This window comes from Penicillium psychrofluorescens (genome assembly GCF_964197705.1).
Source record: "Penicillium psychrofluorescens genome assembly, chromosome: 6".
NCBI lineage: Eukaryota > Fungi > Ascomycota > Eurotiomycetes > Eurotiales > Aspergillaceae > Penicillium > Penicillium psychrofluorescens.
The window spans coordinates 1,142,747-1,167,916 of record NC_133444.1 but is presented as its reverse complement, the minus strand read 5'-3'; the positions used below and the strand labels follow the sequence as shown (position 1 = coordinate 1,167,916).

Here is a 25,170-nt window from a genome sequence, read left to right as displayed (position 1 = left end):
CTTTCTTCGTTTGTTTGCTTTCTGTTGTGCTCCTTGCATCAAACACTGCTTCTTTCTATATATTCAACCATCTTTTTCCTTGCCGAATATACGGCTTTTGGTAAATGCCGCGGCGAACGCCACAAATCAAATGGTGGCAATTATTGCGTAGAGTCGACAATCGGTAAGAGACGGTTGGGTCTCGATATAAAGCTTGAGGCATGACCGCAAATAGTCCGGTCATAGGCTCATCTGCTGATCTGCCGCCCACCGCTTCTCCGCACGGAGAATGAGCTCCTCGTAGACAGTCCAAGCAAGCGCCGAGCTGAGCGCCTTGCGGGCCATGCGAATCCCCAGTCCGCCAAAGAGACTCCGCACCCCATCCTCGTGAATCATCAACCTCACCGCACGCATCATGTTCCCGTACTTGGCAGGCATGAGCTGCAGCCGGGTCTTGACCGCATCAAACGGATTCGTAATTGCCGTCGCCAGGCCCGCAGCGGCAGCACCCGAGACAAAGTGGATCGACGACGAAGACATGCCGGCCGGAGGTGTCCCATCACTAGTAGGAGACCGTGTTGGCGCCATCGAAGCAAATTGCCGCTTCAGCTGCTCGTAGAACAGCACATACAACCCGGCATACGGTGCATCGCGAGCAGCCGTAGCGCCGAATCCTGCGAATAGACCGCGCAGCCCCTCCGTACGCACGATATCCCGACCCGCACCCAATAAACTCCGATAGGCGTAATAGTCAGACTCGTATCGCACCTTCAGAACGGTGACAGGCATCATGATAAACCCCGCCGAGACGCGCGCAACAGCCCCCGTCGCCAAGTTCGCCGTATTAGATAGTTTCGGGAGCACCGAGGAAGAAGAAGAAGTCTGTTTGGCGGCGCTACCGCCGGATGGTGGGCTAGCAAGGGCGAAGGGCGCATTGGTTTGGGCGATTGTTTGGCGCAAGGAATTCAGACTGGTGAAGTAGAGAGCGGACCCGAAGCCCGTGCGGAGTGCTGAGGGCAGCGTGCCGCGCCATAGTCCGCGCACTGGATTCGGGGAGGAGAGGATGGCTTTGAGGGTGGGGAGGAGGGTGGCGGTTTTGTGGGACTGCTGGACGCGGGTTTTGAGGAGGTCGGCGGGTTGGAGGAGGATGGACGAGGTGAGGCCTGAGCAGAGGCCCGCGGCGAAGTGGAAGGAAGTTTTGGATGCTATATACCCAGCAATGAAGTTTAGCACAAAGTCCAACAGCGCGCAAGGGAGGGTGTTTTAGAGGCCGTACGGGTCGAGGCGCTGGTCTTCACCGGCTGCGCGACATAGGTCCCGTTATTGGACATCGCGCCTGGTCTGCGATGACCGCGGCGAGGGAGAGAGAGACAGGGGATGAGAGAATTAGAGTCGAGGCTGCATCGGGTGGCATCGGGGTCGGCGTTGAGTTTTTAGCGGTGAGAGAGAGCCCCGTGGACGAGGCGGAAGGCAAGAGCCCCCAGATGATTGTAGCGGGGGAGAGAGAGAGGGATCAGAGACGCATGGCTGTCAGTATGATGGGGTTCGCGAGAAGGATCAACAACCGCGAAGTGAAAGTGTCGATGGTGAAGTCATCGGATCGGCGGTTTGGCGCTCTGATACGCACCAGGTATAGTCCCCTCGGCACGAACCCAATTCATGGTGTCAACAATAATAAATAACAGACCCAAATGCCACTCTACGTTATTCTTAGGATTCCCCCATAGTCCATTCCTCTCATTATCCGCATAACGTTGACTGTTTGCATAACTAGCCGCATTCAGCCCGGATGCCGCGGACAGCCGCGCGGCCAATGAACGGGTGTGTTGGTAATCGACGTCACCGTCTCTTCTTTCTGTTTGCTGTTGCCTCTCACTTCTTCTTCCTCCAGCAGTCTGCAATCCCATCCCAAACATGCCCTTTCCTTTCATCCCATACCCGTCGGCCAAGACGGGCTACTGGAGCCCCGTCACCTCGACGCTGAACTGGTGCGAGGAGGTACGCAATGTTGTTATGGCTTGGCAAAAGAGCTGGGAGCTGACGTTCATCCAGGACTACTATGCCACTGTCTACGCCGCCGAGATTGTCAATACCCTGACGAACGTGCTGTTCATGTGGCTGGGCATCAAGGGCATCATCAGCTGTCGCCGCAATCAGCATGACCAGATCTTCCTGGTTGCTTACCTCGGATATCTGCTCGTGGGCACGGGAAGCTTCCTGTTCCACTCGACGCTGAAATGTACGCGTTCAGCTGCTCAATCGATCTGATCCATAGCTAACCGGTGCGCAACGGAACCAGACCCCATGCAGCTAGTCGACGAGCTCTCCATGATCTACACCACCTGCCTAATGGCCTACGCTTCATTCTCCTACTCGCGCTCCACGCGCGTGCGCATCATCCTCGCCATCTCCCTCCTCAGTCTCGCCGTCTTCATCACCCTGTACTACCATTACCTCCAGGACCCAGTCTTCCACCAGAACGCCTACGCGCTGCTGACCGCGGTCGTCGTTTTCCGGAGCGTGTATACCATGGAGAAAACGCTACGGCCGAGATTTCGGAAGACGCGCGAGGAGGACCGTCTCGCCCGCGAGAAGAAGGGTCTCCCGGTCCCGACTAAGGAGCACCAGCACTACGAGAACGTGCGCGATACGAAGACCATCAAGACGATGTGGTTCATGGTTGGCTACGGCCTGAGCATGTTCCTGGGTGGCTTCTTTATCTGGAATCTAGATAATCAGTTCTGCACGCAGATCCGCCGGTGGCGTCGGACCATCGGGTTGCCCTGGGGGATTTTTCTGGAGGGGCATGGCTGGTGGTATGTTTTGTTCCATTGTCCTCCGAACAGGGCTCAGAGACTAATTACTCTTCCAAAGGCACATCATGACCGGCATCGGCGCATACCTCTACATCATCTGGGGCATCTGGCTCCGCCATTGTCTGAACCAGCGCCAGGAGGAATACCATCTGCGCTGGGCGCGGGCCTGGCATATCCCCGAGGTCGTTCGCACCTCGCCCCCCGTAGGCGAGAACGGCGTGACCAGAGACAAGAAGTCGACCTAAGCTTATTTTCTTTCTGTCATGCCCCGCAACTGGATACGTCAATTGCTGTTTTCCAAGTGCACTTATAACCAACCACGAAAATAGACACCGATATTCCCTTGTCTTTCGCGCTTTGAGTCTTATGTTGTCTGACAGTTTGCGATTCGTTCTGTTTGGCGTTGCTGATGGGAAACAGCTTGCGCTGAAAATCATAGATATGAGCAGAGGAGCAGAGGTTTTTTTGCTATAGATGGGAATGGATGATTGATTGACGATCGCTGAACCAAGTTTACTCTCACTGATCTTCTGTCTGGACTTACTCTCTTCAACAGGAATACAGATAGCCGGTAGAAAACAATGAAATTCTTCATGACTGTATTCTAGTTCACCAAAACCCCCAGACCCGTGGGCGGGGCTCCTATATGCTGGGTGTTGCTTGTATATACAAAAGGCATCTATCTATCCCTCTTGTGCAGTTAGTTAGTTATCCGCACTCACTCACAACTTCGACTCCCCGCCCGGCTCAGCCTGCTTCTTCTTATTAGGCCTCCGCGGCGGCGCAGGGACATTGCTCAACCACTCCGCATCAATAGTCATCTGCTCAACACGCGACTTCTTCCTCCACTCCGCGCGGAAATTGTCTTCCTCATCCCTCCAGCGCCTGAGCTCAGGCGCAAGCCAAGAAGCCGCCGCATCCGCACACTCATTCACAGCCTCCTGCGCGAGCAAATGCCCGAAATCCTCGAGAAACACCTCGCGCACGCGGCCCGCAGCCACGCCGCCGCTCCCGCCGACGCCGGTGCCCGTGTTGGACAGCTTATCCGCGCGCATCGCGGGCAGACACATGTCCGATTTGCCGGCGAAGATGTACAGCACGCTGGGGCGCAGGTGCGGAAGCTGGGTGAAGATCCGCCCTGACTCCGGGCGGTAGAATGGGAATGTGCCTAGAAGTGTGGGATCCAGGTCTGGGTGTGTGACTCGGTTGACGGGCTTGTCGTCACTCGGGTTGTTGTGGTAATTTGGCCGGGAGAAGGTGAAGACTTCCTGGTGGAGAGGCGTGCGCAGCGTCACGGGCGTCGAGCCCTTCTCGGTCACGGTCTTCTCGTTGAGCGGGTGGATGGCCGTTGGCAGGTCGCGGAGCCCGTGCTCGACCCAGCGAGCCAGCACGCGCGGATCCCAAGCCTGGTAGAATGGGCTGCGCTTGAATCCGTCTGCGGCGGCCTGGCGGGAGGGCCAGAGGTCGCGCCGGTAGGTGGAGAGTTGGGTGGTTTTGGCGATGACACGCTTGTTCTCGTTTTGCAGACTGAGTCCGTCGAGTTGGGTTGTCTGGCGCTGGAGTACTGGGTCCAGAAGGACCAGTGTGTGGATCAAGCGCGGGTGCATTAAGCACAATTGGGCACTGGAGGGAAACAGTTAGTCGCAATTCATGAATAACGAGAGTAAAAGAAGGAAGGCTCTGACAGATGTGCGCCGCCCATGCTATGGCCAACGCCGACGATGGGCCGGGGCATTTCCGCTCGCTTGACGTTGACCAAGTGCAGGAGATCTCGCGGATGGTCAAACCAGCTGGCTGGAGCGGGGAGGGATGTCAGTATGTGACCATTAAATAGAGAATCAAGACATACGGTCATTTCCCAGCACATCTTCATTAATCACACTGCTCTGGCCCTCCTGCGCAACGTCGGTCATCCAGATACTACGAATGCGAAAGCCGCTGGCCTTGGACCGAGCATGGATTTCCTCCCACAGCGGCTCGTAGAGTTCCTAGAGACAGTATGTTAGAAAGTATCGTAAATTGTGTACATCTCATAATTGAATACCTTGGGAAACCCATTCGCATGCGCCGCGAGAATCGTTACGTCGCCGGGCTGCGGGTTGGGGTTGTCGAGCGGGATGTACTGCTTCACGGCCAGGTGTAGCGTGTCGTCCACGCCCGCGGTGGCAGCAGGATACTCGCGGATGTGCTGGCAGGGTACCACATGCTCGACGATGCGGAAGGGCGATGCCATGATATTGATAATATGTGAAGATGTTGAGGATGCGACGCGATAATGAGATAATTATATGGGGCCCCGGGAATTAAGGCAGAGCCAATAATTCCGGGTGCCGAGCCGAGGATGTCGCATCGTCGGTGGTGTCAACTGCCGACTGGCGGTGCCTTGCTGCTGTTTGCGACTATACACGACGAATCGCTCTCTTTTTTCTTTTTGATTGCTATCATTATTTTGTCGGCTTAATTAGGTAGTCACTGTTTTAGTCGTATAGTTATTCACTACTGGGAGGATGAATTATCGTAGAAGTGTAGGTGCGTACGCATCTACACTCGCACCTACGCTCGGAATTTTCCCATTTCTAACTAATTCCTATATCCAATCACCAATCTAAATGTAGGTAGTTAACGATCTAGTTATGATTGTTCCATCCATAAGCCACCTTCTCCGATCTACTGTAAGATTCTGGGTTGTATATTGACCATCACGTGAGCAGGCGTTGGCTTCGCGCGTTTTGGGCGCGTCCATCTGTTTCTCTCTCGTTAGTCTCGAGCCACTCAACCCTCACTCTCCCAACCATGGCGCACGACGACGAGGACCTCCAGCTCTTCGATCAGTGCAATGTCTGCATCGTCTGCTCCAAGAATCTGTCTTCGGAGACAGCACAGCAGGTGCGCACCTTGCTCTTCCCCGCTGACTCGAGCCTGCCTAGTTAACAGTCCACCTTCAGCTCGCGACAACCGTCAGCCAGAACAGCGGCGAGACCTTCATTGTCGAAGAACACGTGGAATTTGAGAATATTGCCCAATTCACCCATTTTATTTCCAACACCATCGACTTCAAAGCCTACGAGACGGCTTGCGACGCGCTGATCCCCGTCATGAAACCGCAGTGGGTGCAGACATCGCTCGCAAAAAATAAGCTGGCCAACCCGCGCCAGTACAGTCCTGACCCTCGCCTCTTTTTGAACGATGTGGTGGTCGCCTGCGGTGATATTCCAGAGGGAGACAAAGATGCTATTATCGGCGGAGTGTTGGCTAAAGGCGGGATCTACAGCCCTCGCGTTACTCTGATGGTCACGCATCTCGTGGATCTAAGTGCCGATTCGGATAAGGCGCGTCTTGTGAAAGCAAAGAAGTTGAACATCAAGATTGTGCTGCCACACTGGTAGGTCTTGGTACGGAGGTCAAGAAAAAACACTTCCTGATTGGATCTTTATTAGGTTTGATGATTGCTTGAAACTCGGTCGACGCATTATTGAGACGCCTTACCTGCTCCCCGACCCGGAAATTCTACGCGCTGGCCCCAATGTGCCCATTCAGTGGCATGAGAACAAAGATCTGGTCGGTGCATCTACACCAGACCCGCCCGAGCTGCCCACCTCATCATCTCGTGAGAACCACCGGAGCGTTTTCGAAGGAAAGCGTGTCAAGCTGTCCTCAGATCTCGGCATTGGCCAACGTCTAGAAGAAAGCATTGAAGCGGTCATCGAACGCGGAGGCGGTACAGTCACGTCGAATGTCTACGATACGGATATTCTGATTTGCCGCTTTCGTGAAGGGGTGGCGTATCGGACAGCATCCAGACTGCATAAAGATGTTGGCAACCTAGCCTGGCTTTATCGTCTTATGACCTTCAATACGTATACATCGCCATTGCGACGGCTTCTTCACTACCCCGTTGATCGCTCTGGAATCCCTGAATTCAAGGGACTGAAGATTAGTCTTTCAAACTACGTCGGTGAGGCGAGGATTTACTTGGAAAACCTGATCGCAGCGGCCGGGGCTGAGTGCACCAAAACACTCAAACAAGATAACACCCACCTTATCACAGCTCATGGAAATAGCGAGAAATGCAGTGCAGCTCGGGAATGGGGCTTGGAGGTGGTCAACCACCTCTGGCTTGAGGAGAGCTACGCGAAGTGGAAGATGCTACCGACCTCTGATCCGCGCTATAGCCATTTCCCTCTCCGAACAAATCTCGGAGAAGTGGCTGGCCAGACGCCTCTAAACCGTGATGTCCTCGAGCAAGTGTTTTTCCCATCTGAAGACACTATTCTTCCGAGTCCCGGGCGCCCTGTGATGCGGAACAAGGACCAGAATACAACATCAATACAGCCTCCCCCGAAAGGACAGAGTGGGGACGAAGACATTGCAGACACCACGCACGGTACTCCACAGACAATTGGAAAGTCCCGCCGGCTTTCAGATGCCAAAAAGACACCTGCGCGGTCCCGGCTCATCCCTGAGGGTAAGGAGAACGATACCCCGTCATCGACCAGTAGCCGCAGGTCCAAAGATGCAGCTACAGCCCGACTCCACGATATCGCTCCAGACATCGCCCTGTACGAGAAAGAGAAGAAGCGCGTGGGAGGGGTCGTCTACGGTGGGCGACGCAAGTCGGACGAGGACCGGGTGTCAGAAAACAAGAAGCGGCGATCTGTGGAAGCTCAGGATGAGAGTGACGGGGAGCAGACAGATTCCAAGCGCCAGAAGAAGTCGCGGCCGCCAATTTCGATGCATCTCTTGATTACCGGCTACCAGAAATGGGTGGGGAATATGAAGAAGGAAGATGCAGACAAGGTTGGTTTGTTCGGTCTCTAGATCTCTATTGCAGTCCCTCTAACAACACAGCAGCGACACCTCCGAGACCTTGGAGTCATGGTTGTCCAAGACGCTCGCAGGTGTACCCATCTCGCAGCGCCGTCGATCCTGCGAACCCCCAAATTCGTCAACGCCCTCGCGTATGCACCGGCAATCGTCAACATCGAATTCATCACCAGCTGTCTCAAGAAGAACGAGCTCTTGAACCCCGCAGACTTCCCGCTCAAGGACCAAGAGGCCGAAACCAAGTTTGGGTTCTCCCTTGCCCATGCCGCGAAGCGGGCAAAGAAGAACAAAAACAAACTCCTGCAGGGTTATCGCATTTACTGCGTCGAGAGCATCCGTGGCGGACTCGAAGCTTTCCAGTCCATTGCGCAGGCGAACGGCGGAGAATGCTCGCTCTTCCGCGGTCGTCTCCAGCTAGCCAAGCGCTCCCGGCGGGAGGAAAGCGATGACGAAGACAGCGAGATGGAGGACGAGCCTGTCAAGGACGAGGTTTTCCTGCTCAGCAGCCTGGCGCCCGAGCATACGCGCCTGTGGCCGCGGTTCCGGCAGGTGTCGCGTGATATCAACAAGACGCCGCGCATCGTGCGCGTGGACTGGCTGCTGGACATGGCCATGTCGCAGGAGACACGAGCCGCAGACGACTATGAGCTGACGGAGGAGATGGCGGAGATGGCGGGGAAGGCGGATGAGATGGCCATTGATTAAGCTTGGTTCGGATAACCTTTCCATGTTGGCTTTCTTGGGATATGTTGTATCTAGCATTAGCAGCTCGTTGTTGTTGTTGTTGTTGTTGTTGTTTCTGGCGTCCTTTATCATTGATCGGAGCGTTTGTTGGTCTGTCACGAAACGAATATCCATGATCATTGCAATGCATGCATGCAAGAGCCTTAGAAGAACTTGACGCCCTCCTGGCCCTCGCTGCCGAAGACCTGTGCCTTGCCGCGCTTGACCAGAACCTGCAGCGATTTGAGCATGAGCTCAAAATCCATCCCATGGAACTCTGCAGCGGAAGAAAAAAGAAACAAGTTAGCTTCTAACCCCATCCCCCCAGGAAAAGAAGAGCAAAATACCTTGCGACGCAGACCCCTCCCCTTGCACAATCTCATAAACGGTCAACACACTCCCCTTCTGCCCGGTCCCCTCAACCCACTCGCTCACAACATCCGCCCACTCCTCCGGCCTCCGCCACCAAACCCAAGCAACCGACTTTTGACCATCGGCATCGATCCACTCAGCGCGCCTCCCCCCGCCGCCCTCCTCCTCCGACTTACACATCCAATCGACCACCGCGCGCGCCTCGCGCAGATCCAGACGTTTGCGCAGCGCCGCGTTGTGGAAGAGCGGCGTGTCAACCGCTTCGATGAGATTCAGTCGGTATTGGCGGTGGTGCCGGCACCAGGCTTGGATCAGGAGGGACCATTTGTGGAGCTGTGAGTGGCGGGTTGTGGTGTTTGGTTGGGGGGTGAAGAAGGGAGGGAAGTTGTAGGTTGGTGGGAAGGGGAAGGGCGTGGATGTGGTGGTGGTAGTGGCCATTGTTGTTGGTTGAATGAGGAGGAAGAAGCAGAAGAGGTGGAAAGGGAAGTGTAGATCCGAGTGGGGCATCCCGCAAATTATTCTGCCGTGATCTTTTGACCTTCACTCTTTCTTTCTTTCTCTTCTCATTCCCTCCCATTGACCACATACACAAACACACAGAGGGCACCATGGCCACCCCGCCCCCGTACAAGCGCCAAAAGCGCGAGGAATACCGCCGGCAACTAACCAATGCCACCACCGACGACGCAGCGAGCGTCAAGGCGCCGCAAAAGCGATTCTTCCGGCAGCGCGCGCATGCGAATCCCTTCTCGGATCACCACCTGGATTAGTACGCTACTAACATACGAGATCTATATATTTGAAAAGGGAAAAAATAATGCTAATCTGTGAATAGTCCGCTGAGTCCAGCGCACATGGACTGGTCGTCGTATTACCCTGCGTTCGTGGATCCGGATGCCTCGAAGACGACTCCCGACGGTGCACGGAAACTGGTGAAGGATGTTGAGATTGTGGATATTGGGTGCGGATTTGGCGGGTTGACGGTTGCGCTGGCGCCGTTATTGCCGGAGACGCTGATGGTTGGTGAGTGGGATATATGAAATGTGGGAGGGTGGACGACAAGACAAGACATACACTAATCACAGAAAGCAGGCATGGAGATCCGAACCCAGGTCCTCGAATATCTGAACTCTCGCATCTGCTTTCTCCGCGCGCAGCAGCAGCACCTCAAGAACAAAGCTGCCGCCACATCTTCAGAGTCTCCTGCCCCCGCCGCTACGGAGGAGGAGCCCGTCCAAAAAACATCCGACAAGCCCGCCGACGAAGCCGGCACGACGACGGCCGTCGTCCCCGGCAACTATGAGAACATATCCGCAATCCGAGCCAACACAATGAAGTTTCTCCCCAATTTCTTCGGCCACCACCAGCTGTCCAAGATCTTCATCTGCTTCCCCGACCCGCACTTCAAGGCGCGCAAGCACAAGGCACGCATCATCTCCGAGTCATTGAATGCCGAGTACGCCTACGTGCTACGCCCTGGGGGACTGTTGTATACGATTACTGACGTGGAGGAGTACCACCATTGGATTCTGCGACATTTTCAGCACGACCCGGAGACGCAAGCCGCCTCTGGTGGAATCAAAGATCTTTGGGAGCGTGTGCCGGAGAGTGAGCTGGAGCAGGATCCTTGTCTTCGAGTTATGAAGTTTGAAACGGAGGAGTCGAAGAAGGTCACCCGGAATAAGGGCAATAAGTACGTGGCTGTTTACAGACGCAAGGCCGATCCGGAGTGGCCTGCCTAGGAAGGACATAGAAAGGAATGCAAGAAATCTCTGCTTGACATCCATGGATGGGAAGCACCGCGAAAAAGAACAGTAGATTCCAAAAGAAGCTTGATGAATAAAAACAAATGCAGAACCCAAATACCAATAAATAAAGATCCCAAACGACCACCGTCCAAAAGCACAGAACTATTAAATATCATAAAATCAATAACTCATTAGCCACACATGCAACCCCTAACACATCCCAGGAGATTTGAGACGGATGCCTTCGCACTTCTCACAGATGGCCAATTGCACTGGGCCACCGATAATGCGCCCCTTTGCCGTCCGCCTGGGCTCGCCCTCGCGAACGAAGAAGCGTCCCTCAGATCCAAACCCATCGCCACATTCATGGCAGACGAAACAGCGTTCGTGCCACTGTCCGCCAATGGCAGAAATGACGACCTCGTCCAGCACATTCTGTTTACAGCCCTGGCAGCGCGGCGCTGTGCGGCGGGAATGGCAGTTGAGACACCATGCAAAACCGTCCTTCTCCACAAACGGGGTCTGTGGGTTGAAGGGATCACCACACTCGGCGCAGAAGAAATGGCCGACATGCCATTCGGCACCACAGGCAACCACCACCTCGCCTTCAATCGGGGTCTTGCAGCTCTTACAGCGGGGGCTGAAGAGTTCATGGAAGTCCAGGTGGCAATAGAACCGGGAGACGTGGGCTTCTCCGTCATGGGGTGATGCATTTGCCAGTCGTTCCGCACGACTGGACTCGGGTTCCTCGTAGAAAGCCACGCATTCGAGCGCCGTCTGGCAGTGGAAACAGGTGAAGCATTCTGGATGGAACCGTGAGCCTCCAGCGGTTACAATCCTTCCAGAGATCCCAAGTGAACAGGACTCGCAGCACGCCGTTGGGACACCGCTCCGCGTGTATGGTGAGTACCATTGGCCGCGCGAGTTGGAGGATTGCTTCTTTGGGACTGGCTGTTGGCTCTGGCTACTCCTAGTTGCGGGCTGATTCTCTTGGCGAGAGGGCTCTGAAATCTCGGAGATTGTCGGTTCTTGGATGTCCGGGACATTGATCACTGGGATTGGAGGGGCCTCGGATACTTGGATCGTTGGTGCCGCCGGGACTGGAGGAGGGGCTCGGGAGGTCGACTCGCAAACCTGACGACTAGGCCGCGACTGCTCAGTTGGCTGCCATTTGGGATCAAAGCTGACAATGGGCCGGCCGGCTCGATCACTGACCGCGGAAGGCTTGGGCAAGTTGTCACTTCGGTCTTTCAACTTCTTACTGGTGGCTGCGCGGATGTCATCACTGCGGATCTCCATTCCTCCCTTTGTAGGCGCGGTCTCCTCCTGGTTGCTGGGAGGCTGTTTGGTCAGGGCATCGTTTTTCGTATAGTCGGGGTTCTGGGTCTGGCTGGGAGGGTTCTTGTGGATGTCAAACCGGGCGATCTTGTCTAATATGGGACGGTCATTGTCGGAGCTTCTACCGCGCAGCCAAGGAAGAGGTTTGCCCATTCTCTGGAAAGAATTGCGCGACTTTGACTTCAGAGCGGACGAGTCGGACCTGGACAAGCCGGCTTGGCCATCTTGTTCCGGGTTGCCAGGATCACGAGGCTCCTCATAGATTTGATCATTGGGATTTCTGAAGATTCCCTTGGAAGAACCACTGCTGATATTTCTTGTTTTCGATGCGTCGGTATCCTCTGCAGGCAATGCAAAGTTCACTTTAGAATTCTTCTTCAAAGGCCCGTAGCTCTTATCCTTGGAGAGAGACGAACGCCAGGAGCTCGAGACTTTCTGGCTGTCAGGACTGGAAGAGCTGCCACCAGATGATCCACTTGGAATCCGAGTGGAAGAGGTGAAGCTTCGCGGGCCTTTTGTACTCGAAACCCGACCCGAATATCGCTTGGTGTTATCCGGGTTGCGGTAAGGGCCATGGGGGTCTTTGTATGGCACGCCGGGGTTCTGGTGCGCCCACACCAGTTCCGCAGCTTCATCCTGCGCCGCTTGGTACAGACTTCCCTCATCCTGCAAGTCTACTTGCTGCAGGGCATCCCGAAGGGACCGTGCCTCTTCTCTCTCCTGGCGTCGCTGCTGGTTTTCCTGGTAATGCGGGATCGAGGAGTCCGGGAGCGTACGAGAAAACACCTCGGCAGGGAATATCTTGCTGCGCCCAGAGACTGAGCGTGGTGGATCAAAAGCAATCGAGTTGGGGCGGTTGGTCGAGGTGCGGCGAGAAGCCAGGGAGCTGCTGGAGCGAGGCTCGTCCTCGCCCGCGTCGGTTTGCCGATACATGGAGAACGCGGAGGCCGCGCGTGGAGGAAGGTTATCCTCGAGATCTGACATGGATGTTCTCCCTGGGAATGGGCGCGATCCGGTCGGACGAGCTGGTCGATTCATTCTGAGATCTTTCAGGTAGCTTGCTGTGATTCCGGGGGGGCTTAGCGGGAGAAACATTCCACAAGACGGGGGGATCTAAGCAGATCTCAGGGGATCTAACCGATCTGGTCACTGGACATGTACGTCGGCCCGGGCGGCGACACTTTCCTGGATTTGTGCATCATGGCTGCTGCTGTTTGGCGTCAATCAAGGGATGGGGAATGGATGAGTCCAATATCAACAAGATAAGGCGTCGGTGGGGCCACAACAAACAACTGGCGCGGCAACGCTGCACGTGATGACGCGGAGAACTATAAGAAAGTTGGCCGAGGGAAACGTCCTTTATTATGTTTACAAAGAGCTGCACTTCGTTGTCAGTGATAGCAATATTGTCACATCTTCTCTAAAATACCCAATGCAATTTTCAAGTTCCGAGCATCGGCGTTGGCGTGTTCGGCGAACGTCGCGATATATATCTGAGACTGCTATTGCTACCGAGTCGGATATAGAGACGGGGACAGTTTGATTATTCTACAAATATATTTAGAAACCATGATTAGTGCTCAAATAGCGTTTCCAATAGCAACCCACCAACACTAAAATAGTATATCGTCGGAAAGATTCAGTGCATATTGATATTGTATACTCGCCGGCGAAAGACGGGCAAGGGCACTTGTCGCACGGAAGACACGCCCAACTGACAACATTCACAACTATTATCTAGGTTAATAAAGGCCGGTATGACCCAAAATTGAACCTAGAATCAGTCCAGCCCTTTTGGTAATGTGCGAACTTATAGGAGTACCAGCGCCTTGCAATCCCCAACTGAGATGCCGTTACAAGTCATGAGACCTTATAGGCAACAAGTCAGCAGATCAGATGGCTATCACGCTGCGGAATCGTGTCCAAATATTTCTAGTACGCATCTGTAATGTGAGACGGAAGACAGCTAATATTTCGCGCGGGACAGTCAGAGCAAAGGCACGGAGAGTCCCCCTAGCTCACCGCGCCATTGGTTGACAAGTAACGGCCAATTCGTACCCCACGACAATGACACATTCTCAATATGGGCATGGATATCCTGTTCTCGGGAAATTAATACAACTGACTACATGAGCGCGCATAATCCGTATAGAAATTGATGCTAAAATGTTTCCGGTCTACCCAACGACCCCTGCCATACGTAATTACACCTATAGCGTACAGAAATAGTTCTCCATGATCATTATCTGGCAAAAACTAGTACCAAGCAAGATGTTTTTCCAATTACTTTGTCGACTTCTACCATTCCTTCTATGTCTGTGGTCAAGGCGGGCCCGCCCCCAAGGACCCCTAAGCTCCCCGCACCGGCACTCGGCACAGCACCTGGTGGAGAAAAGCAAGAGCACACCTGCCCCCGGGCCCGCGCCCGCCGAAGACTGACAACCAACTAAGCATAGGGAAAGTGGTCCCGCTTGTTGAAGGAGCCACTGGGGCCTGTCATTGGCCTGCGGGCGCCGAAACTACGGCAAACCCCCCCACGAGCACCGGACTTTTTTCATGTCATAAAAAAGGGCACTCGGCCTCGGGCCCGAAAGATTGTCCAGATAATGAATCACCTGCTTGGATCTTTCTTTTTCTCTTGTTCTTCTTTATCCCACACACGCCTCCATGTTGTGACGCAAACGGCATACCGGTTTCGGGTCCAGTCAAACTACCAGTGAGAGTCGCGGGGACCAACAAATCGACAATTACTCGACTCCGCGATGGCGGACAATACTCCGATTGATATTATTCGTTCGCACGACAGTAACGACTCAAATTTTGAACACGCCTCGCGACATGGGCAAGACCACAATGCGCAGCCACAGACGGAGCCACAGCCTGACGGCGACGAAGACGAGAAAGACAACCGTGCATTGCCTCCAGACGGAGGATATGGCTGGGTCTGTGTCGCGTCCGTCTTCTGGATCAATGCGCACACCTGGGGAATCAATAGCGTCAGTATCAGTACCAGAAACCCGTTGTGAGATTTTCGCGAAGCTAACCAACTCCGATGTGCAGAGCTATGGCGTCTTTCTCTCTTACTATCTCTCCCATGATGTATTCCCCGATACCTCGGTCCTCGCATACGCCTTCACAGGCGGTCTCAGCATCTCTTGCGCTTTACTCATTGCCCCGCTCTCTACATACCTGATCCATCTGTACGGCACACGCATTGTCGTGAATCTCGGCGTCTTCTTCGAGACACTGTCTTTCATTGGGGCCTCGTTTGCTTCCAAAAAATGGCAGATTTTCCTGAGCCAGGGTGTTTGCTTTGGCCTCGGGATGGGATTTCTGTTCGTGGGTAGCGTCAGCATTGCTCCGCAGTGGTTCCTGAAGCGCCGAAGTGTTGCCATGGGCATCACGGCCGCAGGGTCGGGACTTGGTGGTTTGATCTGGTCGCTCGCGGTCGGTGCAATGATCCCGCGGATAGGTTTGGCCTGGACATTCCGTGTGCTAGGAATCGTCTCGTGCGCCGTGAATCTAGTCAGTGCGAACCTGCTTCGAGACCGCAATAAAGTCATCGGCAGCCGTCTGACGGCATTTCACTTCCCACTCCTACGCCGGCCGGAGTTTCTATTCTTTCTCTGCTGGGGATTTTTCAGTATGCTGGGCTACGTATCGCTGCTGTTTAGCATGGCCGATTTCGCACTATCAATCGGCCTCTCCTCGCACCAGGCGAGTATTGTTTCAGCCCTCCTGAATCTGGGACAGGGCCTGGGTCGTCCATTCGTGGGCATGTTCAGCGACCGGCTAGGCCGCATCAATATCGCCACGCTGCTTTCTTTCTGCTGCGGCTTCTTCTGTCTAATTATATGGATCTTCGCGGACAGTATGGGCGTCGCCTGCTTCTTTGCAGTCTTGGTTGGCACCGTCTCCGGTACATATTGGGCAACTGTCTCACCTGTGCTGGCTGAAATCATCGGCCTGAAAGACCTACCCTCCGGTCTCAGCATTGCTTGGCTATGCCTCGTCGCACCCTGCACCGTTGCCGAGCCTATTGCCTTGGAACTTCGCACTCACCTCCCCGGCGGTGGAACATCCTATCAACATCTCCAAATCTTCACGGGGTTTGCATATGTTGCCGCCTCCTTATTCCTGTGGCTTGTCCGTGGCTGGAAGGTCGGCGAGCAGGAGCGTGAAGAGCGGCGACGTGAAGAGGCCACCCAGGGTGGGCCTCTGACGGAAGAGGTTGCTGGGAATGAAAAACGAGACCGTCCTGCCACTATCCTGTCTACTTCGACTTCCGCCGCCACTACTAATGCGCAATTGTGGGCTCCATTCGGTCTGGTACGCAGAATGGTTGCTATGAAGCGCGTTTGAACATATTTTTAAGACTCCTAGAAAGGAGAATAGGTATATAGAATGCGAAAAACACAACCGGTTTTCTATATGCTTGGGTTCAAACGTATTATTGCCGCGACCGCACTCCGGTTGAACCTGGACTTGCTGGAAGTCCAAACTCAACTGATATAGAGTATCTGCTAAATACTAAAATGGCTTTTTAGCGAGTATCAAGTATTTAAAGACAAAATAAAGGTCATGCTTGGGATAACGCGGATTAGTGAGAGATTTAGTAGTACATGAGAATTCACTAGTATGGCCATCTTGCAGTTCAGGTTGTGTAGTCTAATGGTTAGGACCCCAGATTCTGATTCTGGTAGTCCCGGTTCGATCCCGGGCACGACCTTTATTTTTTCCAAACTTTTTTTTTTTTTTAACACCTCCATCCCAGTGACATTGAGTGCCCTATGTAATGAAACGGCTACTACTAGAAACGATATTTTCGTCAAATCTTCCGTAGGGGCCGGTATCATAGGTAGCCCTGAAGCCAAACTTCCTTAGAGACTTCAATTTCTATTGACTGTCTGGTCGGACTCACGGTGATGATGAATTCATTATAGTGGCTGCTAACCTACGACTACCAAGAATAGAAGCAAAAAAATAACGCTATATTATGCTTCACGTTCCAATGGCAATCCAAAAGACCGCATTGGACAGCAAAGGAATCTCGAGTTGGCAGGTTATATTACCCCTACATGGTGTGAATTGATACTCTCAATGGCCACGTGCAAGATGAACGCAAAATGCCAGTAATTCATGGTTTATAATGTATTATGCTGCGTACAGTCCCAAAATCATCTTTCTTTAATCGTCTTGCTCTTTGTGGGCCTCGGGTTCTGGGAGATATTTTGCTGAAATCAACAAGGCGGCACCAAGGAGAAACATGATAATCCAAATGGCATAGCCTCCAGCCAGCTGTGTCCTCGTACCTAATGCAAAGAGACTGGTGAACAATGCCGGGCAGAAAGCCCTCAGTCCACTGGAACCAGTTAATGCCAGGGCATTGAGAGTGCCTAGGAACTTGGGCGAGGGTGCGATATCGTTGATGGCAAGCTGAATTGCTGTGAAACTCATCGCAAAACCACTTCCAAGGACCAGCGTCACCGGCATGAACACCCAAAATATCTTAAGCGAGCCCTCAGTATCCATCCGCAGGAGCACATTTCCGAGAGGACAGCACAGGAAAAATAAAGGGTAGGCAAGCGCGCAGAGTCGGATAACCCCGTTCGATCCGATTCTGTGGTGTAGTGGAGGAAATACCAGTAGCAGCCATGCAGCTTGCGCAGCGCCATTCAGTCCCATCATCAGGGAGATCTGAAAGGGCGTGAAACTAAAGCCTCCGAGGTGCACAGGAGTATACCAGAAGACGGGAATAATTGCAGTATATGCGAATGCAAGGATCGTGATATGCGCGAAGACGTAGAGTACTTTGCATACACCAGGTGCTTTGAGAAGCTGCACGGTTGAGAGGTCACTTTGGACCGGCGCATCCAACGCAACTTCGCTGTCGCGGCTCACAGAATTTGGTCCTTTTTTCAGAGTCTCTTCAATGAACAAGAGACTACATACAGCAGCGGTCGCCCCGATGAGGGCTATTATCAGACTTGAAAGGGAGTAGGGGTACTTTTTGAAGAACTCGATAGACCCAAAAGCGCCCGGGTACTGGCGCGTGGGATTAGCAAGGGCACCACCCAGTAGAGGACCCAGGAAAATGCCTAGGTTTCCAGTGAATGCAAACCAGCTAAATGCGCGAGCCTGGGTCTTGGGCGTGCTGTGTTCGGCTATCATGGTACGGATGGTGACGATAGTCCCCGCAAAAACGCCGGCAATGCATCTAAATAGAATCATCTGCGGGATGCTCTTCGCCATTCCAAATAGAGCAGTCGCAAATGTCACGCCGAACAAGGAAGACACCAGAACAGGCTTTCGTCCGATGAGATCGGCCGCTCGGCCCCAGAAGATCATGACGATGGCCTGTGTAAGAGAGAACATCGACTCGATCAGTCCGCTGTAGAAGCCAATGTCCGAGTCTGGAACGTTTCCATTTTCTTGCACCATCTGGCTTATGTAGGGAAAGATGGAGAAAAAGGCTAACGGCTCCACCACTCGTACATAGCATAGCAGTAAAATTTGGCGCGTGGGAAGAGGTTTTTCCTCAACCTCGTTGGAAGTGCCACAATCCGGCGACGACGAGCCGTGTGGTGAGCCCGCGCCATGCGCATCGCCATATTTAGGACCGTCAGACCTCAGCAGACACGTCGATTCGGTGACACTTGATGCTGATCGGGAGGCAACATTGCGGTCGAGAGACTGATTTTCTGTTCCCGATGCGGCGTTGGCCATGTGATATCTAGACTGAGCAGACATCTAAGCCAACTCGATCAAGAAGAGACGTGGACCTGTCGCTCGCTTCCCGAGGCGGGGCATTAAATGTAGAGGGCTGACGCGGGCCAAATTTCGTCCCCGCAAAGCTGCGCAGGCGGTCGGGGCAGACAAAATGGCGAGGAGTGTGATCGACGAACCGGACATGTGCATTTCTTGAACCTGTGGTTTTGGGGTCGCATAGTGACTCTTCGACCCACCGGCAGCTATCGAAATCAATGAGAACAGGCGTATCATACTCGCCGAACATAACCTTGGCAGGATTGATATCGTTGTGTACGAGGCCGAGTGAAGGTGCATAATGCCCTCCCAAATCCCGTTTAGGCTCGGTTTGATGGCATTTGTTGACTAGTTCTCGCCCACTAGAACGGAATTCATTCTTGTTCAGATGTCGGGGATTGACCTTTTCAAGCAATGTTAAGGTCTACTTAAGGAAAGAACAGAGACTCGACCATTAGTTACTTAGCAGCCATAGTAGACCGCGATATTTGGGTGCGGATTTTTTTTAGAGAACTTCACACTTGTCGACCTCACGGCTTTGTGTCTCAAGGTCATCCCTATCAATGTATCCGAAGAGGTTTGGCGTTTTCATGTAAGCTCCTAACCAGGCCGACTAGGTTGGTCTCGCCACTGGGCCCCTGTCGTCAGTTTAAATTTTCTGAACATATCCAAGTTGTCCTAGGGTGTTAGGTTCCTCGAATCGATTTTCTCATTTGCTAGTAAACAAGATGCCATTTTGTCGTACAATGTACTTAACATAAGAAAATTTGAACTTGCCCTCTATTCTCCTGAATGACTCGTTCGTCTATACAATCTCCATGGTGTGCAGGCGCTTTGTATAACAAAGCAGGGCTGTAATGATGGTGCCATTCAAACCGTTCATGTTGCCTGCCAAGTGACCTTATGATGATTAAAGATGTAAAAGGGATAGGTATTACCACAGAATATGAGCTAACCAATTCGGGTTGTGTAGTCTAATGGTTAGGACCCCAGATTCTGATTCTGGTAGTCCCGGTTCGATCCCGGGCACGACCTTCGGATTTTTTAGAATGCAGCCTGGAGAATCTATCTGCAAAACCTAGGGGGGATGGACGTGGACGCCCGGATATCGAAGACTACCTCCTAGAAGTCATGAGCCCTTTCGCTCGTGTCTGTAGAGCCTTACATACCTAATTTTGTTCTACCTCTCCCTTCCTCTATCTTTTTTTCACAGGCCCTCACATTCTATGTGTAGATTCACGGTAAAAATTCATAAAATTGGTAGTTTTGAGCGTTAGTTCCTTCTTTCTAGAAATACATAAACTGTTCATGCTTTAGTGATCAAGATCCGCACCCGTCTCTTGCCAGCCCCACGGCCTTCTTCCTTGACCGAGTTGACATTGACTTGAACCTTTTGGAAGAGTTCCACGAGCACGCTTCGCTCTTTCTCCGAGTGACCCTTCTCTTGGACTCGGAGGGTGTACTCCTCATTATCAAAGTCTGTCGTGCGATGCACAGCCAGCTCGCGTCTTTCCGCAATGGATCGGACGCCAGATTCACCGGGAAGCACAAAGTCCTCGAGACGAACCACGCCCTCAATACCGAAACGCGGAACGAAGACAACGACACCGTTCTCGAACACGCGCATCACATACCCTTCTTCGTCAGTGCCCGTGTCGCCGCCCTTGGTAGCCAAATTCTCACCGCGCTTCTTGAGCGCCTGACCCACGTAGTATTCGATACTGGCACGGCCGGCAAACTGTGCATTGCGGTGTCGATAGTTGATGTTGCGGCAGATGTCTTCAAGCTTGCTGCGCGTGCTGGTTCCTTCGATGACGGCACGTCCGTCTTCGCCCTCATAGCCAATAGCAGAGGCGAGTTGTCGGTGGACGAGCAGGTCGGCATATCGCCGGATCGGCGAGGTGAAGTGGGTATAGATAGGCGATGCCAGACCATAGTGACGGAATTCAGGCTCGGCGTGCGCCCCAGCGCAGAAGTATTCGGCAGAGGTCATGCATCGGGTTGCGAGGATACGGACGAGAGTGTTGAAAAAAGGATTCTTAGGATCAACGCAGCGGTCGAGAGAGTCGGCAAGGGCCCTGGAACTAGAAACATCGAGCTCCATGTTCCGCTTCTTCGACAATTGGTTGATGAGGTCTTCGAAATTCTGTGGTGGGGGAGTAGCGTGGCGACGGAGTAAGGCTGTCTGCGAATAAGAGTCGTAGATCTTAGACGCAACAGTGATGTTGGCGAGAAGCATGAACTCCTCGACCAGACTGTTTGTCTCGAGCATGGCTTTGGTTTTGACATCTGCCAGAGGATCACCAACTTCATCATTATCTGTCTCGATGCGGACCTCCGGAGACGCAAGATTCAAAGCGCCCGCATCCATACGCTTCTGACGGAGGATCTTGGAAAACTTCAGAAGATTGCGCATGCTTTGGGTCAGCTCATCATTCTGTGATGAGTCGTCGACGCGCAGCTGTGCCTGTTCGTAGCTGAAGGCATCGCGTGAACGGATGACCGATTTGGTGAAGTCTGAAGACACAATCTCCGCATCTGGTGTCACCTCCCAGAGAACCGAGAAAGCATAGCGCTCCACATAGGGCTTGAGGGAACACAAGTCTGTGCCCAGTAGCGACGGAAGCATGTCGATACGTTTGTCGACGAGATAGACCGTGGTTCCGCGAACACTCGCCTCAAGGTCCATTGGGTTGTTCGGCTTAACAAAGTGCGACACGTCTGCAATATGAACACCAACTTCGAAGTTTCCGTTGGGGAGCGGCCGTGCGTGCAAGGCATCATCGATATCCTGACAGCCCGGCGGATCGATACTGCAGATAAGAAGGTCTCGGAGATCTCGCCTCCCTTTCCAGCCTTTATCCTCCTTGGATGCAGGCACCTTCCAATCGTGTCCCTCCACAGGCAGACAATCCAGAATGGATTTGGCAAATGGCTTGTACTGAACGTCATGTTCTAGGAGTAGAGCCTCCGTTTCGGCACCTTTCGTCTCCAACTCTCCCAGAGAACGGATGAAGTGACCGCTCGGATAACGAGAATCGCGGCTCCAAGAATCAATGGTAACGAGAATGCGCTGGCCGAGTAGATCACCGGCTTGCCTAGTGCGCACCCGGATCTTAGGCACCCGCTTGTCCATAGGTAGCACAAAGATGGTTTGTTGCCGTCGACCCGAAGCGGCCTGGGCCCCGGTTGAGTTCGAATCCACATGTCCCACATATTGACGCCAGCTGCGCTTGATGACACCAACGACTTTGGCAGTTGGTTGCGGCTTGCCCTCGAAATTCTTGCCGTGGGCCTTCTTTACCTCCTCCTGAAGAGTTTTGCGCTCTTTTTCCGTGACCACAGCCTCGGTCTCCTCGGTTTCTGGATTGTCGTTTCGGGTCACCGCTTCCTCGTCCATGATCTTTGTTGAGGGGGACTTCCATTGGTCTTGAGGAAGGACTTCAATCACAACGACATCACCGGCGATCGCACGGTTGCTGTTGTCACGGCCCAGAATGAGAAGCGGTTTATCGAAAGCTGCAACATTGACCGAGCCCTCCAAGTAGTTGTAAGGTGAAACGTTGTAGACACCCTGGTGGAGAGTCCCGGCTCGCAATTCAGTCGTGAGTTTCGACATTGAATAGTATTCGGGATAGAACATTTGCCCACGAGCGGATCCCTTGGCATCCCGCGCTTCCCTAGCTTCACTGATCATATCCAACAGCTTCTCCGAGTCCTCCAATCCGGCAACATAGTCAGACAAGGACAAGGCTGTTACACCTTCATTCGCGGCTTTGCGGAGATTGTCCTTGTCATCGGTGATGACCACAATTGCAGGCACCGCCTTTTCTTTCTTCGCCTTTGTCGATGACGCGCGAAGATGTTCTCCGTACCAACTGGCCACCATGCGCACGGCACGATCATTACGGTCGTTGATCGACTCATCTGGCTCTCTCCGAATATGGGTTTCCAGGCGAAACTCGTTGAAGAAAAGGTAGAACCGTTTTTCGTCGGTCTTGATCAAAGCAAGAAGGCGATTGTAGAGCGGCAGCGACTGATTCCGGAGCTCCTCGAGGACGGTCTGAAGAATGACCACATCATAAAATGCCCCCGTATGCTCGAAAAGATCCATTCCATTCAATAGCGCATTCGTATCGGGAACGAGGTAGTGGCCGCGTGGAAAGGCCTTGGTGCCGGCGGGGCGATCGGAGAGGACGAACGGCGCAACTAGCGAAGCTTTAGCACTGAGTAACAACATGAAAGATACTTGCGTGCTTACTGTTTCCATTGGCGTCGGCCGGCGCTATTGACGGGCATATCGTGCACAGCTTTGAAGAGCATGGAATATCCTGTCGCAAGTAGAGCTCGCGGACAATCTTTTGCACCTTTCCACTTTTGGTCGACCTCACGAAGACTTTGCTGGAGACATTTGCAGCCTGCGGGTTTGAGGAGAAATCTCTCCGAAGGCTCTTCATGGCGACAGTGAACTCTCGTAAGGTGAGTGAGTGCTCAAGAAGTGTGAGCGACAAAATTGGATGGAGCGGGAACGAGAGAGTCGAGCGATAGCTGACTCAGCCATATCACCGCATGCCCTGGAATAGTGACGAACTCTCCTTCGAATTTATTGTTGGCGATACACAATTATTAAATAAATCAAGATGGTAGTCGCAGTATGTTTTGTCCCTTGAATCTATTGGCCGTTTTACTCACTCTTCCGTCTCAACGAGGTAGGCTGTGGGCCAGCTCTGTTCGACAGCGAGCATGTCTGCCAACCTGGCCCAATGCCAGACTCTGGTCAGGAAAGCCGTTGCAGCCGGTGCCAAGGTACTTTTGACGGCTTCTAAACTATAGCAATTTGCTGACGCCGCGCGAGGCACTGTTCCTGCCCGAGGCCTCGGACTATATAGGCTCATCGGCAGCAGAAACGGTTTCACTGGCTCGCTCCGTGGAAGACAGTGAATTCGTCCTCGGCTTGCAAAAAGAAGCCCAGCTAAAGAACCTCCACATCAATGTTGGAATTCATGAACCGGCCTCGGGAGGCAAAGTCAAAAACACGCTCATCTGGATTGATGATAAGGGAGCAATCACCCAACGCTACCAGAAAGTTCACTTATTTGACGTGGATATTAAAGATGGCCCAGTCCTGAAAGAGAGCTCGTGAGTGACCGACTCTTCATTTATGAGGAACTTATTAACATATGAGATGGCATCCAGGAGTGTGGAGAAAGGATCGGAAATATTGAGTCCCTTTGAAACGCCCGTGGGGCGTGTAGGACTGATGATATGCTTTGATGTAAGCTAGTGTCGTGACCTTATTCCCCGACGGGACGATGCTCAACTTTCTCTCCTTAGTTACGGTTCCCCGAAATCAGCCTTGCGCTGAAGCGTCAAAATGCTCAGGTTATTACGTATCCATCGGCATTCACAATGCCTACCGGCAAGGCTCACTGGGAGCCTCTCCTTCGAGCAAGAGCTATTGAGACGCAGTCCTACGTGATAGCGGCCGCGCAGTCAGGCCCTCATCACGAAAAGCGGCGCAGCTATGGACATTCGATGATTGTCAGCCCATGGGGTGAAATCGTTGCAAATCTGGGAGAAGAATACCAAGAGCCACAGATTGCTGTTGCCGACATAGATCTCGATCTTGTGGCGAAGATTAAGCGGGAGATGCCCTTGCTCAGGAGGACAGATGTATACCCGGTGGTGTAAGTAACATGGCAAGTGAGTCGTCGATACGTCGATATGTAGTATGAGAGTATCGAATTCAAAGCGAGGGGACATACTGAGGAGAAAAGAAACTACTGCACGGAAGCCGGTTTCAATGAATATAGAGTCGTACAGTAGGATTCAACGAAAATGGGAGATAGCGGACAAAAGAAAGAAAACATGCAACAAGCGAGTCTAAGAAAAGAACCGAAGGATAAGATCCGCAACTTAGCAGAGGCATCAACCGAAAATAGTCCCTTTCCACTCTCTATGTACAGTGTACAGATTAAAACCCATCATTCCACGCGCTTATTTCTGGACCTTGGCCGGATCCTCCAGAATGCCTTCGGCCTCCAGCCGCCGGCGAGCTTCTTCCAGAGCCCACGTTTGTATCCTATTACAACAATCAGTCAGCATGAGTCTTTTGAGGTCTCGCTGTGGATTCCCGAAAGTGATGGGCACAGCAATCAAGGGAACAGGGAGGACATACGAGGTGTCCGGCTTGAACACGTATGCGACGCCAGCAACAACCATGCTGCCAATGAATCCCCAGTACCAAACGCCCTCCCAGCCCTCCTTCTCGTACTTCTGGCCGGGCTTGACACCGAACAGCCAGCCGGTTGGGGGGTCGTAGTGGTCACCGTGGTCCGCGGAGCGCAGGTTGCTCCGGGTCGAGAAGGCCTGGACGTTCTGGGGCCTTCGGAGCAGGCACCGAGAGCGGAGCATTTGCGATACTGGTCGAGCCACCATTTTGAGGGTTGTAGAGGAGTGTGGCCGTTGAGAAAGCGGACACGAAGATCGGCGGGAAGAACCGGGGGGTAGGGGAGCTCCGAGATCGAGGACGCGAAGGACGGAAACAAGTCGCCCAGTCGATTGACGAGGCGCTCAGTATCCCAATTGACGGTTGTAGACCTTGA

The 25,170-nt window shown here is 53.1% G+C and overlaps 12 protein-coding genes and 2 non-coding genes across 14 annotated transcripts; 7 read left to right on the top strand and 7 right to left on the bottom strand.

Annotated features, from left to right (window-relative positions):
- Positions 1-219: 219 nt before the first annotated feature.
- Positions 220-1,310, bottom strand: PFLUO_LOCUS8969 (uncharacterized protein; the record flags this gene model as incomplete). The annotated part of the gene is made up of 2 exons (XM_073786747.1): positions 220-1,184; positions 1,256-1,310. 2 exons carry the CDS (start codon positions 1,308-1,310, stop codon positions 220-222), a joined length of 1,020 nt encoding a protein of 339 aa, XP_073642972.1.
- A 583-nt stretch (positions 1,311-1,893) lies between these two features.
- On the top strand, positions 1,894-3,040 carry PFLUO_LOCUS8968 (alkaline ceramidase ydc1; the record flags this gene model as incomplete). The annotated part of the gene is made up of 3 exons (XM_073786746.1): positions 1,894-2,218; positions 2,279-2,795; positions 2,854-3,040. The coding sequence occupies 3 exons, from the start codon at positions 1,894-1,896 to the stop codon at positions 3,038-3,040; spliced, it is 1,029 nt and encodes a 342-aa protein (XP_073642971.1).
- Positions 3,041-3,517: 477 nt separating this feature from the next.
- PFLUO_LOCUS8967 (uncharacterized protein) lies at positions 3,518-5,028 on the bottom strand (the record flags this gene model as incomplete). Its single annotated transcript, XM_073786745.1, has 4 exons — positions 3,518-4,418; positions 4,481-4,589; positions 4,645-4,783; positions 4,840-5,028. The coding sequence occupies 4 exons, from the start codon at positions 5,026-5,028 to the stop codon at positions 3,518-3,520; spliced, it is 1,338 nt and encodes a 445-aa protein (XP_073642970.1).
- Positions 5,029-5,588: 560 nt separating this feature from the next.
- Positions 5,589-8,324, top strand: PFLUO_LOCUS8966 (regulator of Ty1 Transposition; the record flags this gene model as incomplete). Its single annotated transcript, XM_073786744.1, has 4 exons — positions 5,589-5,681; positions 5,741-6,177; positions 6,233-7,592; positions 7,647-8,324. 4 exons carry the CDS (start codon positions 5,589-5,591, stop codon positions 8,322-8,324), a joined length of 2,568 nt encoding a protein of 855 aa, XP_073642969.1.
- Positions 8,325-8,506: 182 nt separating this feature from the next.
- PFLUO_LOCUS8965 (uncharacterized protein) lies at positions 8,507-9,152 on the bottom strand (the record flags this gene model as incomplete). Its single annotated transcript, XM_073786742.1, has 2 exons — positions 8,507-8,619; positions 8,690-9,152. 2 exons carry the CDS (start codon positions 9,150-9,152, stop codon positions 8,507-8,509), a joined length of 576 nt encoding a protein of 191 aa, XP_073642968.1.
- A 170-nt stretch (positions 9,153-9,322) lies between these two features.
- PFLUO_LOCUS8964 (tRNA (guanine-N(7)-)-methyltransferase (tRNA(m7G46)-methyltransferase)) lies at positions 9,323-10,456 on the top strand (the record flags this gene model as incomplete). The annotated part of the gene is made up of 3 exons (XM_073786741.1): positions 9,323-9,483; positions 9,550-9,737; positions 9,807-10,456. 3 exons carry the CDS (start codon positions 9,323-9,325, stop codon positions 10,454-10,456), a joined length of 999 nt encoding a protein of 332 aa, XP_073642967.1.
- Positions 10,457-10,672: 216 nt separating this feature from the next.
- On the bottom strand, positions 10,673-12,784 carry PFLUO_LOCUS8963 (uncharacterized protein; the record flags this gene model as incomplete). The annotated part of the gene is made up of 1 exon (XM_073786740.1): positions 10,673-12,784. The coding sequence occupies one exon, from the start codon at positions 12,782-12,784 to the stop codon at positions 10,673-10,675; it is 2,112 nt and encodes a 703-aa protein (XP_073642966.1).
- Positions 12,785-14,562: 1,778 nt separating this feature from the next.
- On the top strand, positions 14,563-16,162 carry PFLUO_LOCUS8962 (uncharacterized protein; the record flags this gene model as incomplete). Its single annotated transcript, XM_073786739.1, has 2 exons — positions 14,563-14,796; positions 14,861-16,162. The coding sequence occupies 2 exons, from the start codon at positions 14,563-14,565 to the stop codon at positions 16,160-16,162; spliced, it is 1,536 nt and encodes a 511-aa protein (XP_073642965.1).
- A 295-nt stretch (positions 16,163-16,457) lies between these two features.
- Positions 16,458-16,529, top strand: PFLUO_LOCUS8961. Its single transcript has one exon. It is a non-coding gene; the product is annotated as a tRNA-Gln (tRNA).
- Positions 16,530-16,987: 458 nt separating this feature from the next.
- Positions 16,988-18,241, bottom strand: PFLUO_LOCUS8960 (uncharacterized protein; the record flags this gene model as incomplete). The annotated part of the gene is made up of 1 exon (XM_073786738.1): positions 16,988-18,241. One exon carries the CDS (start codon positions 18,239-18,241, stop codon positions 16,988-16,990), a length of 1,254 nt encoding a protein of 417 aa, XP_073642964.1.
- Positions 18,242-19,528: 1,287 nt separating this feature from the next.
- On the top strand, positions 19,529-19,600 carry PFLUO_LOCUS8959. The gene has a single exon. It is a non-coding gene; the product is annotated as a tRNA-Gln (tRNA).
- A 271-nt stretch (positions 19,601-19,871) lies between these two features.
- Positions 19,872-23,022, bottom strand: PFLUO_LOCUS8958 (exosome catalytic subunit dis3; the record flags this gene model as incomplete). Its single annotated transcript, XM_073786737.1, has 2 exons — positions 19,872-22,774; positions 22,827-23,022. 2 exons carry the CDS (start codon positions 23,020-23,022, stop codon positions 19,872-19,874), a joined length of 3,099 nt encoding a protein of 1,032 aa, XP_073642963.1.
- Positions 23,023-23,308: 286 nt separating this feature from the next.
- On the top strand, positions 23,309-24,256 carry PFLUO_LOCUS8957 (Carbon-nitrogen hydrolase; the record flags this gene model as incomplete). The annotated part of the gene is made up of 4 exons (XM_073786736.1): positions 23,309-23,371; positions 23,421-23,704; positions 23,762-23,840; positions 23,900-24,256. The coding sequence occupies 4 exons, from the start codon at positions 23,309-23,311 to the stop codon at positions 24,254-24,256; spliced, it is 783 nt and encodes a 260-aa protein (XP_073642962.1).
- Positions 24,257-24,562: 306 nt separating this feature from the next.
- PFLUO_LOCUS8956 (uncharacterized protein) lies at positions 24,563-25,003 on the bottom strand (the record flags this gene model as incomplete). The annotated part of the gene is made up of 2 exons (XM_073786735.1): positions 24,563-24,647; positions 24,744-25,003. The coding sequence occupies 2 exons, from the start codon at positions 25,001-25,003 to the stop codon at positions 24,563-24,565; spliced, it is 345 nt and encodes a 114-aa protein (XP_073642961.1).
- Positions 25,004-25,170: the final 167 nt, after the last annotated feature.